The sequence below is a fragment of the Manis pentadactyla genome, chromosome 12, assembly GCF_030020395.1.
Source record: "Manis pentadactyla isolate mManPen7 chromosome 12, mManPen7.hap1, whole genome shotgun sequence".
Classification (NCBI taxonomy): Eukaryota; Metazoa; Chordata; class Mammalia; order Pholidota; family Manidae; genus Manis; species Manis pentadactyla.
In genome coordinates this window covers 41890576-41905289 of record NC_080030.1, presented here as the reverse complement: position 1 = coordinate 41905289, position 14714 = coordinate 41890576, and the positions used below count along the sequence as shown (strand labels likewise).

At 36.0% G+C, this 14714-nt stretch overlaps 1 protein-coding gene across 14 annotated transcripts in view; it reads right to left on the bottom strand.

Moving 5' to 3' along the window:
• SYNE1 (spectrin repeat containing nuclear envelope protein 1) overlaps positions 1-14714 on the bottom strand; it is a 419767-nt gene that overhangs the window by 69957 nt on the left and 335096 nt on the right. For all 14 annotated transcript variants that reach the window (XM_057489084.1, XM_057489085.1, XM_057489094.1 and 11 more), the window contains 5 exons: positions 14446-14593; positions 12472-12566; positions 9528-9762; positions 5455-5649; positions 1754-1879 (listed from right to left, as the gene is read on the bottom strand). In XM_057489084.1, the coding sequence (XP_057345067.1) occupies positions 1754-1879; positions 5455-5649; positions 9528-9762; positions 12472-12566; positions 14446-14593 (799 nt within the window). The remainder of the gene's footprint in view (positions 1-1753; positions 1880-5454; positions 5650-9527; positions 9763-12471; positions 12567-14445; positions 14594-14714) is intronic.

Below are 14714 nucleotides of genomic sequence, written 5' to 3'. Positions count from 1 at the left end.
TTCAAGGCCAACTTCCTAGGCAATTTAAGCAAACAAGGCTGAAGTCTGAATTTTCCAGGTAATTGCTTTGTTATGCTGCTAAGGGTGGTTTGTAGAAGAGGAGCAGGAAGCTGGACCAAAATGCATCCTTTTACTCTCCAAACTTAATAGCAGGGTGTGTTTGTAACTGTCATACGTTTTGGGAGATGAAGTCCCATGGTAATGGAGTTTGGCTAAAAGACCAATCTCTCCAGGTGCATTAAATATGCAGTTCTGTGCATATCCATAGACGTATTAAATTGTCAGATCAATGTAAAGCTTTTCCTCATTTTATACCAATCTCCAGCTCCCGACTTAACAACAGATTTGGTATATGGATCAAAAAAGAAACAAACACCATCACCAGAAACCAATTGTTTCAGGCTCATGGGCTCCCTTAGATGAATCCATGTGGTAAAAATATAACTTCTGGATCTAGGCAACCCTGATTTTTGTTAACTCTGAAAAGTTATTAAACTTCTAGAAACCTCTGTTTCCACATCTATGAAAAGGAAATAACAGATTGTCCTCATGAGCTTGTGCTCATGATGACTGAGCTAACACTGGTAGGTATGGTCAGTGGCACACAGGCGGAGCCCAATAAATGCCTGTTTATCATTATTGAGGTTTTCTTTACTCCTTTGTTATAAATTTATAACTGTGGATTTAAAACAAACTTTCTAATCTTTGCATGCTTCTGATTTATATGTCAAGATATTTCACTCAGTTACTATCCATGATGGTATACCATCTTTGATTTTTTCCTAAGTTTGCCTTTCAAGTTTCAAAGACTATCCTTGAATTTTAATACCAAGGAATAATTTTTATAGCCACAGTTTTCATGATTTCTAGACTTCTCTGAAATTAATCTTTCTTAAAATGCTCGCAACTTCTTAGTCAAAGTGAAGCTGAGAACTTCTAATTAAAATATAATTCACCTTAGCATGCATGAAATTTTAAACAGTATTATTGTAGTGTAGTGATTTGCAAATGACATGGACATGTATAATTTCTTATAATTTGAGGACATGTATAATGTTTTTCAAAAAGATGTTTTAAAGGTAGTTTTGATCTGTATATCACTCAGCACTCCACGTGGCTATATCGGAATGAATGAAAAAAAGTCCTACAGCCACCAAATCATGTTGGTCTCAGAAAGCTCATGATATGAGGAGTGATCTGTATTAGCTACTAATTTGCTTCCAAGTATGATTTGAGGTACTGATCATAATTTTTAAATAATTAAAGAGTGAGGGTGTAACTGAAGGATTGTGTGTCTCCATGCAGTAACTGAGATCAGATATTTGCAGTTCCTATATTTTCCTTACAGAAGAGTCTGGAAGGCAGGGTGTGCTCCTCCAAGGGACAGTGTCTACAGAACTTCCGGGCTGCTGAGCCTTCTGTCAATTAGATTCTTCTGCTAGAATGATTCTCCAGTGTAGACACTTTAAAAAGATTCCTTTTATTGTTTTTGACTCAGCTTTTAAATATCTTTTAATGTCATGAGTTACGTGTTCATTTACTTAAAGTAATTTATAAACTGGTCTATAATTTCATCAACTGCAATACCTCAACAGCCAAGTTTCACCAGAGTTATTTTTCCTAAGGAAATATACCAGGAACTTGCATCTACATGTAGACTGCTGTCAGAGTTTGACTGGCTTGCTTTCAAAGACATTATTACAAGCAGAAGCACACAGGTAGGTGACAGTTAAAGGCTCAATCCAGTAATTACCTTGCAATGCATTTGCTCCGCATGGAGCTCTTCGTGGTGATCAGGGAGAGGTTGGGAAAGCTTCTTTTTGAAAGTTCGTAGTTTCTCCAGAGAATCAGCTATTCCGTTCTCACATTTTTCCCAGTCCTGCAATGGGAGGACAAAGAAAGTTCATGGATTTTTTTGCCCATGGGAGTAGGCAATTGAAAAAAAAAAAAAGGAAAATACTTTTAATTCCCAGAGAAAGAATTAAAGTTACACTGATGAATAATGTGAAGATGTGTCCACTCAGTGTTGCAGCAGGTGGCATCAGAAGGTTGAGTTCTGAACTCTTATTATATACATGACTTTAAGCAGGTAACATGCTATGTCTTACTTTTCCCTATGAAAATGCAAATAATACCAGCTTCCTACGCTTGTTGGAGGGTGAAAGGAAGCAAGGGGTGTCAAGTACGAGGCACCCAGTACAATGCCCAGAATATTATAGGTACTCAACTATGTTATCAGAGTCTGAATCTATCTGCCGAGGTGAGAGTAGACTCACAGCACCTCTTCTTCCCTAACCCCATCTGTAATTCCTCCCGTGTCCTTTCTCAAATGTGCTGTAAGGGAGAAATAAAAAAGAGGATATGGAATCTCTCTGAGATGAAAAACTTTTGAGGAAGAGGAGTTGAAGTGTAAAAATAATATAACCCTGACTGATTCAATCAATATATGAACAGCGTGAGGCACACACATTTGAATTATTACAGAAACAGAAACACAACTACAAAAGGCATGACATTTAACTGGCTTTATCTTAATAGTATTGAAACATGTGTAACAAAGGTTTAACTATAAGACATAGAAACCCAAACTATAAGAGAGAGAAACCCAAACCAATCAATAAATGGGGAAAGTGAGATAATACAAAATTTAAACAAATATGTATCTAGTGGCCAAGACCTGAGAATGATCTTGAAATTATAGCAGGTAAGTGGTAGAGAGCAGTAGTACAGATGTGGTAGATACCTACAAGAAATAGATATATATGTATTATGGGGTTATGTTTTGGAAGGTTACACACTGAACTGGTAACAATGGTTACTTCTAGGGAAATAATAGGGTTTGGGCAGTTATGTGGGGGAAATTTCACTTTTTACTCTACATACTTCAATGATCATCTGAATTTTTTTTATCAGGTCCATGTATTTCTTTTGTAATTGAAAAAAAAAGAGAAACATTAAACGAACCATCATGGAGATTTGATTCTTTACAGCATTCAGTCTACAAATTAACTCATATCTGGTATCTCAGTACCAAGGCAAATTAACATCAACTAAACAAATCTCTTTAATTTTGCCTTACAATCCCCATTCCTAGCCTCTCCCCTCCCCAGTAACTCTCTCCAGTGGTCACTTTCCACAACTTAAATTACTGAGCTCCAAAGAAAGAAAACTAGAATTGCTTTCAGTAGTTAGCATGGTGGCAAATCATATTGCATTTTCCTTCACATTATCTCTTTCATCATGATGGGGCTTTTCTTGTCTGGACTCTTTCTATCTTCTCTCCTGATGACCTACTTTTAGCATCATGACCCGTAGGTGCTATCAGCACAACTGTCTTCGTTAAGAAGTGTTGACTAAAGTGCCTCCCAACTCAAAATGTCTTTTGGTTTCTATATGAACTGAGACTTTGGCCCAACTTCTCTTTCCTTCAAGGAACTTCCTAGAGGGCATTCCCTCTTCCCACTTACCAGAAAACAAAAGGACAAAAAACAAAAACAAAAAGAACAAAAAACAAAACAATTGCCTGTCTTGGACAGATTGGTTCCAATTCCCCTTTGTTAAAATATGTCCATGCTCCCAGCCTACACTTAGTTCATCAATGCTAAGCATGGTGAGGGGAGATAAACAGCCTCTTCTACTAAATAGAACAGCATTCTGTCAAACCATCACACACTCTGAAACCTATCAACATGCAGCCACTAAAGGTTCACCAATCTAAAAGAGAAAAGACCCGCCTCTTATTTTTTATCACAGAATTAGGATATGACACTAAAGCTGGTGAACATGCAGGGTATAGAACTACAATGACTATATTTTGGCATGTTTACTCAGAGCATTAAACTAAGAGCTAAAAATAGAAAAACATTATAGCTGCAGTGAAAAGACACACACTAAAATGAGGCTGTATCAACATTAGAAATTTATCTTCACAAAGACCTTCTTAGGCAAATAGGGCGCAGTGTATGACTCAAAATAAAATAAACTTTAAGAGGGAAAGAATAGGGATTCCCCTTTCCAAAACGGCTTAGATTCTACATGAATTACTAGGAAATAACCAAATGTCATGGTCTGCAAACATCTATCAGAGAGGATGTTTTATATATATCAACAAATAGCCTGACAAGAGAAGCAGACGCAGTGACTCAGCCATCTCGCCTTACTGTCATAGGAATGTGTCCAAAAATCACATCACAAATAAAAAAATATATATGATTAACATGTTCTCTACAGAATGAGTTTCACTGTTTTTAATCCTTTCCCGAAAGCGAGAAGAAAAAAAAAGAATTAGGCATATTGCATTACTGATGAATTGTGCTGTGTATAAATAATAGCTCTTCAACAGATGTCCAGTGGTATTTTTGACTGTTTGCTAAGGTAATGTATTATGAAATAAGATTCAATAGACTAAACCCAATGGGTGTGCACATATTAAGCATTAAAAAAAGCAAAAAATATTCTATTAACTTTAGTCATCACCTCTGATCCAAAAAAGTGACAATCCAAATTTAATAGACAATCTCATTCAAGTGTTGGTGATTATCAACATATACAAAACTAGTATTTAGCTGTGTTCACTTTTTAAAAATGATAATAACATCAACAATGATAATTACTGTCATTTATTGAGTGTTCAGTATATGCTGGGTACTTGCCACATAATTTACTTTCGTTATTTCATTAAATCCTCGTAATGCCATGTAAAGGAGGTATAATCATATCTTCTCAACAGATGAGGAAACTAAGGTTTAAATAGGTTGAGTTAACCAGGTTACTTGGTTTATTATGGTTTTAACTTGGGTTTATATAAGTTACAGCCCATGTCCTTTTTCAACTGTTGATTTAGTTATGTATTATACACAAAATTGGAAAGTGGGGGAGAAAAAAGTGTATTGTGGGAGGTCTGGATAAATCTACATTTCTCTAAACTTGCTGTGTGATCAGTAGGCTATCTTTATCCGACCAAAGGCCTAACATACTTCCCAGAGATTTTATCTTATAACGTGTTTGAATAAGCTAAGATCAAATCAAGAGTATCTTCTTGGATAGGTTTTACCCTGCTATAAAATAAGAGATACCAATCTTGAAAACCACTTTAGAGCCTTAGATTAGGGAGTGGAGTCTACTCTTCAAATTCTTGTCTGAATTTATAAAGTCATAACATGGCTCCAGGCTCAGCACTGACCATTAATCAGAACTCATCACTTGGACGGTCTTATTAGACTTAAAATTACTTTGTTGGGGAATTTTCCTGGAAGACAAACTGCTGAAAACAGAAATTTTCCAGTTTATGTGAGGCAGGACAAAGTCTTAAAAAAGACATAGGGGGTCAAAATATGGCAGGGATGACAATGACTTTCTATTACTTGATTTGCAAGATAACAGTGGGAACAGCTCAACTATTAAAAGGGCTTCTTAAATTGCATTACGAATACAGGAGGAAAGAGTTGAACTTACTTTCAACAAGAAGGCCAGTTTTTTCTTCTGTTCTTCCAGACATATACTGGCTGATTTCCATTTCTCTTGGATTTCAGTGAGCTCAGCTTGCAAGGCAGCCTCGGCCCCATTGTCAGCAGAGAGCAGGAGCTGCTTGCCAGCCTCCATGGTTAGGATGTAGCTGCCTTGCTGTCGCAGGAACACTTTTTCTTTGAACTAAAAGGAACCACAGCTTTTTACTTTCTCAATCCTTTTTTTCAATGTTTCCCTATTATAAGTGTTTTTAAATAACCATTGCGGATGGTTCAATATCTGCAAATCAGTCAAAATGATATACCACATTAACAAAAGGAAAGATAAAAACCATATGATCATCTCAACAGATGCTAAAAAAGCATTTGACAAAATTTAGCATTGATTCACGATAAAAAACTCAACAAAGTGGGTGTAGAGGGAACATATCTCAATATAATAAAAGCCGTATATGACAGACTCACAGCTAACATCATACTCAATGGCAAAACCTGAAAGTTTTTCCTCTAGAGTTACAAATAAGACAAGGATGTCGAATTTCACCATTTATATTCAACATAGTACTGGAAGCCTAGCCATAGCAATCAGACAAGAAAAAGAAATAAAAATCATCCAAACTGGTAAGGAAAGAGTAAAATTGTCATTAGCTGCAGTTGACATGATACTATGTACAGAAAACCTTAAAGACTCCACTAAAAAACTATTAGGATACATGATTTCAGTAAAATCACAGGATACAAAATCAATATATAGAAATCTATTGCATTCCTGTATACAAATGGCAAACTAACAGAAAGAGAAATTAAGAAATCAATCTCATTTATAATTGTATCAAAAAGGATAAAATGCCTAGGAATAAGTCTAACCAAAGAAGTAAAAGACCTGTACTCTGAAAACTACAAGACATTGATGAAAGAAACTGAAAAAGACACACAAAAAATGGAAAGATATTCCATGCTCATGGATAGGAAGAATTATTATTGTTAAAATTGGCCATTTTGCCCAAAGCAATCTACAGATTCAATACAATCCCTATCAAAATATCAATGGCATTTTTCACAGCACTAAGGCAAATAATTTTAAAATTTGTATGGAACTACGAAAGACCCTGAATATCCAAAGCAGTCTTATGAAAGATAAACTGGGAATACCACACTCCCTGATTTCAAACTATTCCACAAAAACTACAGTAATCAAAACAGTATGGTACTAGCATAAGAACAGATACATAGATCAATGGAACAGAACAACAGAGGGACCAGAAATAAACGCTTTTTCCAAATGCCTATATGGTCGACTAATACATGACAAAGGAGGCAGGAATATACAATGGAGAAAAGACAATCTTTTCAATAAATGGTGTTGGAGAAACTGGACAGCTACATACAAAAGAATGAAACTGGATCACTGGCTTACACCAAACACAAAAATAGACCTGAAATGAATTAAAGACCTAAATATAAGACCTGACACAATAAAACTCCTAGAAGAAAACAAAGGCATTACATTCTTAAACACCAGCATTAACTGTTTCTTTCTGGATATATCTTCCCAGGCAAGGGAAACAAAAGCAAAAATAATCAAATGGGACTACATTATACTAAAAACCATCTGCACAGCAAAGGAAATCATCAAAGAAAAAAAGATATGAAAAGGCAGCCTACCGTGTAGAATATATTTGAAAATGATATATCCAATAGGGGCTAATATCCAAAATATATGAAGAACTCCTACAACTCAACACCAAAACAAAACCAAAAACAAAACAACCAAAATAATCCAATTGAAAAATGGGCAGAGAACCTGAATAGACATTTTTACAAAGAAGACATACTGATGTCCAACAGACATATGAAAAGATGCTCAACATCACTAATCATCAGGGAAATGCAAATCAAAACCATAATGAGATACCATCTCGTACCTGTCAAGAGTGGTTAATATCAACAAGACAAGAAATAACAAGTGTTGGCAAGGATGTGGAGAAAAGGGAACCCTCGCATACTGCTGTGGCATTTTAAACTGGTACAGCCATTATGGAAAGCAGTACTGAGGTTTCTCAAAAAAACTAAAGATAGAAATACCATACTATCCAACAATTCTACTTCTGGGAATTTACCTGAAGAAACAGAATCACTAACTTGATATAACTTGATATATATACTCTCATGTTTTCCACAGCATTATTTATAATCGTTAAAATATGGAAGCAACTTAAATGTCTACTGATAGATGACTGGATCTAAAAGATGTGGTACAAATATACAATGGAATTTACTCAGGATGAAATCTTACCATTTGGAACAACATGGATGTATCTATAGACTATTATGCTAAGTGAAGTAAGTCAGACAGAAAAAGAAATGCCATATGATTTCACTTATATGTGGAATCTACAAAATAAACTGAATAAATAACTAAATTTTTGCATACATAACATGCCCTCTTTTATCCATCCAGCATTTACTGAACTATTACTTTGTGCATGAATGAAGCAATGTATAGATGAGTGATCATTCAACAGGGAGAGGCTTAGTTTCTGTCCCCAAGTTAAATAGAGTCACAATGCAATATGCAAATTGTTCTATAAGACTGATGCACAGGAAACACTGTTACTTTTTTTCAAGATTTATGACATCTTTTTATTCCCCTGCAGAAAGCATTTGTGATGCTTACTGGATACAAACTACCTAAATTCAAGACCAGTGCTCAAATATCTAATCTACATGGGACGTACAGAGAGGATTCTCCAAAGTGGTAAAGGCTTCATGAATTTTGAAAAGCATGTGAACAAAACCAGATTAATAAGAAGGACCTGGTGTGATGAGGGCCAGGAGTCAGGGAGATGATGCCTTCCACCACACAGAAAAATGAGGATGGGCAAATTCACTATACAAGTTAAATATAGTGAATTCAGGATACTGGACACAGTTTTTAGGAGCTGGAAAATAGAATGCACATAAAAGAGTGGTACAAGATGAGGCAAGACCACGCCTTCCATAGGAATTTGGTTTTTATAGTAAAAGTGGCCCAGGTTCACATAAGAATGTTAAGCAGGGAAGTAAAGTGTATGGATTAAAGCACTCAGCAATAGGGAAGAAAGTGGAAAAGCAGAATGGAAGAAGGGCATATATTAGACATACTAAGGTTAGGAAGCTCCTATCTATCTAGGCAAGAAATCATTAGCACCTAATCTAAGGTAGTAGCAGTAGGGCTGGAAACCTGAGGCATTTTAGATATGGGGAAGGTGAGAAAGAGTAGAGCAAAGCTCTAGAATGACTCTAGCACCCCTGACTGATAGAGCAGCCAGCTGGTGCTAATATTCCCTCAGACTGGGGACATGGGAAAGGACTAATCCAGAAGGGATGGTCCAGAGATCACAGGCTCCACTGACTTATGCAGACACACACTGCATCGGTGATACACACAGATGTAAATCTAAAAGGCAGCTGAATACATGAATGTAAAGTTCAGGAGATGAATTTGACCAGATGTTAATTTGGCCCTTCTCTGCTGGTGAGGGGTAGTTGAAGCCTCTCCCAGAGGAGTGAGGGGGGAGGAGGAAGCAGAGGACGTGACCATCAAAGGAAGAGGGGCCCATGATCTACACTGGAGGGCCGAGCAGAGCGTGATGAGGTACCCATCTCAGAGGCTGGAGTCCCCCATTCCCAGGCTGGTGAAAGCAAGGGGTTAAGAGCTCAAACAGGACTGAGCCTTTTATCTTTACTAGAATAGTTGTTACATGATTAAATTGCTCGTGAGTAAAATGTATATAATCAATGCAAACTTTTCCTCCCTTTCCATCCATGCTGGGATTCAGTGAGCTGCTGAGAGGCCTGTGAAGTGGATGGAGCCTTTGAGAAAGCTGGGACTTTCCATACCATCATCATTAAAAAGGGACTTTGTAATGCAATCATTTTATATATTTCTGTTGACATCTGAGAATAATGCTTGTCCTCATTCCAGTGTCACTCCAGAATCCTTCTGAAGAATTGAGGCTGGGGTAAAGTGTGCAGTGGAAATGTAGAAGAGGTTTACAAACAGCATGTCTTGCACTTTACCTGCACTTCATCAAAGAGGTTCCTTGCTTGTTGCAGTGGTATTGGGACGCTTCCGAGACCACTCGTGGGTAGATAGGACACTTCAACCAACCATTTCCGAAGCTTTTCTGCCATCTCCCTATAGCGCTGCCACTGGCGAATCTGGCTGTCAATGATGCCCCTCCTCTGCTGGGCCCTGCGAATCACTCCCTGCCACTGATTACTGAGAAGTGTCAACTTCAGGTTGAATTCATCCCTGGCAAAACGGTTACACAGGGGAAAAACACTGTTATCCTGGATGTAGTTACACAATCATCCAATGAATGTGAGCTCAGAGAAGTGATCTCGTGCAGAGATTTTCAAATATGATGCCATGATCTGTTATCAGGTCAGTTGTTAGTAATTTGAAGAATTATTAACAGTTAAACTATTGGTGTTTACAAGCAGCGAGTGTTTTTATGTCTCAGCACAGGCTGAAGGAATTTCTGTAAGACCATTGTCACTTATTTTCTGCCTGAGTGCATGGGAGGGGAGGGAGCAAAGGGCCACAGATGCAACGGCAGGGTCTGCCACAGGCGACAGCATCTCGTGTGGGCTACAGCAGGAGAAAACGAGGACCAAAGCTTATTTACAACCTCTGTCTTCTGCTAGAATTATAAACCACTTTGGATGAACTCAGCAATAGCTATCATAAACCACTTAAATAAACTTGTTATTTTTAAATGTCTTTTTTGAACTGTACTTCACAAACCGTCAGTACTCCCATCAAAATAAACAGCCCTAATCTTAAACAAATTATCCTGATTAACCTACATTGTCCCTTCTACATTTTAAGCCCACATTGCTTTATTCTTAAAAAGTGAAAACAATCTAGTCATCACTGTCTATATAAAGTTGTCCATTTACTTAGAGAAAGTAAATTTTACTTAAACTTTCTCAATTTCTAAATTATCTAAGATCTTTTAGTTCATTCTTCCTACCTTTGAAAAAGGTTGGTAGTTCTTCATTCAGTTTTCTTTAACATTCAACTTGGGGCTCTACAACTGGTTTGTGCAGTATCAAATGGAATGAGATTCTTTGTATATTACAATGCTATTTACACATTTGACTGCTAAAGTGTAACAGTACTTGTTTTTTTCTCTTTTATTAGTTTTTTGCTTTTCTTCCCTAGATAAAACGATTCTCTCTTGAGAGTCACTTCAAATATGACTTGGACTTATTATTCGGGACTCCTGTATTCTTGATAGCCCCTATTATCTAGGGCCACTATGACTTTGATTTTTGTAGCCAAATGTGTTATTACTGCTTCAGATTTTAAAAGGGAATTCTGATATTTATAATCTAACTGCAGTATGACTTAGGGTTATGAGACTTCCCTAAAAGTTACAAGTTCATCTATCATCTCTGAAAACATATAACCCCAGGCTTGAGAATGTCCTGGAACGTGAAAAGTGCCTACATATTGCTTCCCTATTAGGTAACCATCCAGGATTTGGGGAGCTGTCCCCCTCACTTTGTAGACCTGAGCTGTCCTGAGCTACCTGCCAGCATTAGGAACTACTGAAAACATGATACTGTTCCCACTGCTCAACTTGAACTCTAAAAAACAAAACTTGTAAATGAACCTTTAAAACATAACACTTTTGTAATCTGGGACCTTCCAATCACCAACATGCTCTAATCTGGATTTTTTTTTTTTCACTTCTAACTTCCACAATTATCCTGGGGGCCAACCCTCTCATTTTCATCTGTTTGGTGTTTTTCCTTAACATCTAAAATTTAATAGATGTTGGCTTGTGTCTGAATTTCAAGTTTTATCTTATTTAATGACTCCAACTTTTATAATATTGTTATAGAGTTGGCTAAAAGCAGATAAGGCAAAAGGTAATTTAACTACATTTGAATTGGTTTTATTTTGAAGGTTTAAATTCTCCATAAATCTCACATATAAGTTTGGCTTACTTGGAGTGGAATAAATATGGTATCACATTTTGTCGTTCCAAGTTTAACCATGAAAATCTTTCATGTATTTCCAAAGAAATATTCACTTAAAATTGGAATGGTTTCCAAAACAGTAAAAAAACTTCTTAATAAAAGCAAAGATATTTTCTATTTTTAAAAATAATAATCATAACCACAACTACGGGCCCAAATATGGGAAAGATGCACATTAAAAAAAAGAAATGATATTTATACTTCAAATGTGACCACAGAAAGTAGATGGAATAGAATACAAATTATTCCTAGGAAATGTAAATATAGTGCAAATCATCAATTCACATACCATAAATCTAAAGAGGAGCTAGATTTTACTTCTGTATTTTTAATGAAGAGATAGTCTGCTAAGTAAATGAAGAGGAAGCACAATTTCAGGTTGAGTGTAAATAGACTTGTGGTAGCAAACCATGTTCAAATCCGTAGGAATTATCATGGTATGGAAAGGCTGGCTGGTTCTGACTAGAAACTAGACATGTGGTCTAGGCTTGATTTGGCTGTTACTTAGTTACATGACCTTGGTAAAATTAGTTCTCATTTCTGGGCCTTAAGTTTTCATCTATAAGTAAGAGAGATGGTTTAGAGATCTCTGTGTTTTCTTTGAGGAATAAAATTTCTATAATTGTCTGAGGATATTAGAAGCATCTGTTTATAAACCACTGATACACCATCAATATGATTCATTCTGATCTCTTTATTAATTCCAGTCTCCTACAGACAACTAGAGAAGGTTGGCCAGGTGATTTCCAATTACTCTATGTCCTTCATATAATATAATAGCAGTTCTTAAAAAAGATTCAATGCTCAGTCATTTCAGAGATTCAGACAAGCTTTTCCTCCAATTACTGAGGCTCTGCTGCTGTACAATTGCCTTAGGAAGATTGGATATGTGCCCTCTAATCTGCTCATTAAAAAGAAAATGACTAATTTACTGGAACCTTTCTTTATAATATCATATCAAAGATCCTACCTGTCATCAACTTGACCTTGTTCTAGAAGATGCTGCCCATCAATAATGATTGAGTGCAAAATCTGCTGACGGCTGAACATCTCTGCTTGAAACAACTATCATTAAAAAAAAAAAGAAAGAAAAAGAACATATTTCAGAGTTCCAAATTTTAATGAACAGGTCTGTAATAATTTTCCAAAAATGGTAGTTTTATCAAGGCTATGAAAAATATCTTCAGTTCAATCAGGATATATATGAAATCCTGCAGGGTAGAAATAATGTATTTTTAAACAATCAATTAAGGTACACATAAAGTTTAGTTTTTGCTTACCAAACCTGACTAAATGTATAATTACTTTTTCACTCTTTCTTTCAAAATCAGTATTAAAGCTAGTTAGCACAAATCTGTATTCTGGTTTATTTTGTATGTAGAAAATGGCCTATATTCAGAAAGAGAGTAGCTTAAGACTTTTTAAAAAGTTTAAGAATTGAAATAAAGCACACTTCATTTTTGAATTCACTGTTTTTCAATTTAATTCGGTTAACGAAATTATTGCACTACTAAAACACTCAACAGGAAGTCTTTCAAATTATTTCCATTGGTTTTTTACAGCCTTATTGAGATATAATTCACATACCATACAACTCACCTTTTAAAGTGTATAATTAAATGACTTTAATTATATGTATAGACCTGTGCAACCATCACCACAGTCATTATCCAACACCACACCACATAGACCGTTATCCCCTCAAATACTCCATGCTCAACAGCATTCACTCCATTTCCTCCCAATCCCCCAGCTCTAGGTGACCACTAATCTATTTTCTTTCTCTATGGATTTGCCTATTTTCGACATTTCATGTAAACGGAATCAATGCAATGTACTGTCTTTTGTGACTGGCTTCTTTCCTCTCAGCATAATGTTTTCAAGGTTGATCCATGTTGCACTGTGAATCAGTACCCTCCTCCTTTTGATTGCTGAATAGCAGTCCATTGTTTAGATCTACTACCTTTTATTTATTCATCTATCAATTGATTGCTATTTGGGTTGTTTCCACTTTTTGGCTATTATGAATAATGCCACTACAAACAATATTCTTGTCAAGCTTTCATGTAGACACATATTTTTATTTCTCTTGGGTATATACCTAGGAGTGGAACTAATGGGTAATATGATAACTATGTTTAACATTTTGAGTAACTGCCCAACTATTTTCCAAAGCAGTTTCACCAGCAGTGTATGAGGATTCCAATTTCTCTATACCCTCAACACTTGTTACGTTGTTCATTGTAGCCATCCTAGTGGGTATGAAGTGATATTGTAGTTTGGATTGTCTTTGATTTCATTATCAGTTAACTTAATAAAACTGGACTTAAAAGACCTTACACGTTTAAAATCTCTATTTTTAAAATTCAAACAAAATGCTTCAACATTAATTTCATTTTCTTTTAAGTTCTGCATTAAGCTTTTCTTTGATTTTAGGTAAATGCTCTCTCTCTCTCCCCATTTGTGTATGTTTCACAAATATACAGAGCAACTTAGTTACACCAACAAGTAGTAAAATAGAGACTAATAGAAAATTAGTTAATTTGCTTTTTGTGTCTAGTTGTCTTTCAGTATTTCTTCAGAAATAATTTAATGCAATTTAATCAAAACGTTACACTTGGAGATACTTGGTGGCTTGATTTCCTAATATATTCCCCTCCCCACGACCCTATTAGTAGATTTTCCCCATGATTCTGGCACTATACACTGCAGGGTATTGAAGTCTGCCACATGCTTATAACCCAATATGGAGCAAAGACCTGGACCATACTTTGTAATTAAGATATCAAAACCTCCAACTTAAGAAAGAAGGCAGAAATAATGCATGCATTTGAGCAGACATGGCACAAGACAGAGCACTTTAATTCCTCCATGCGGCATCTTGCGTCATCTTTCAAAGATTTTAAACAATTTTATTACCCCAAAACCTATGGGCATAACTTACCTCATGTGCTCTCTGCTGTTCCAAAAGATGCTGATAATTGCCTGAAATCTCTACTGCTAATTTTTGTTCTGTTTGAACCAGGAATTCCATCCATGTTTCACATTTTTCCAGGAAAGTCTGATGTTGTAGTAAAAATGACTGCAATTTACTGACACAACAAAGGAAAAAGATAATGGTTATGTTGTCACTATGTATTATATCTTTAGTGTACAAAACTAGATCAAATATAGCATATGACATTAGATTACATGTTCTCTGCCTCCAATTCT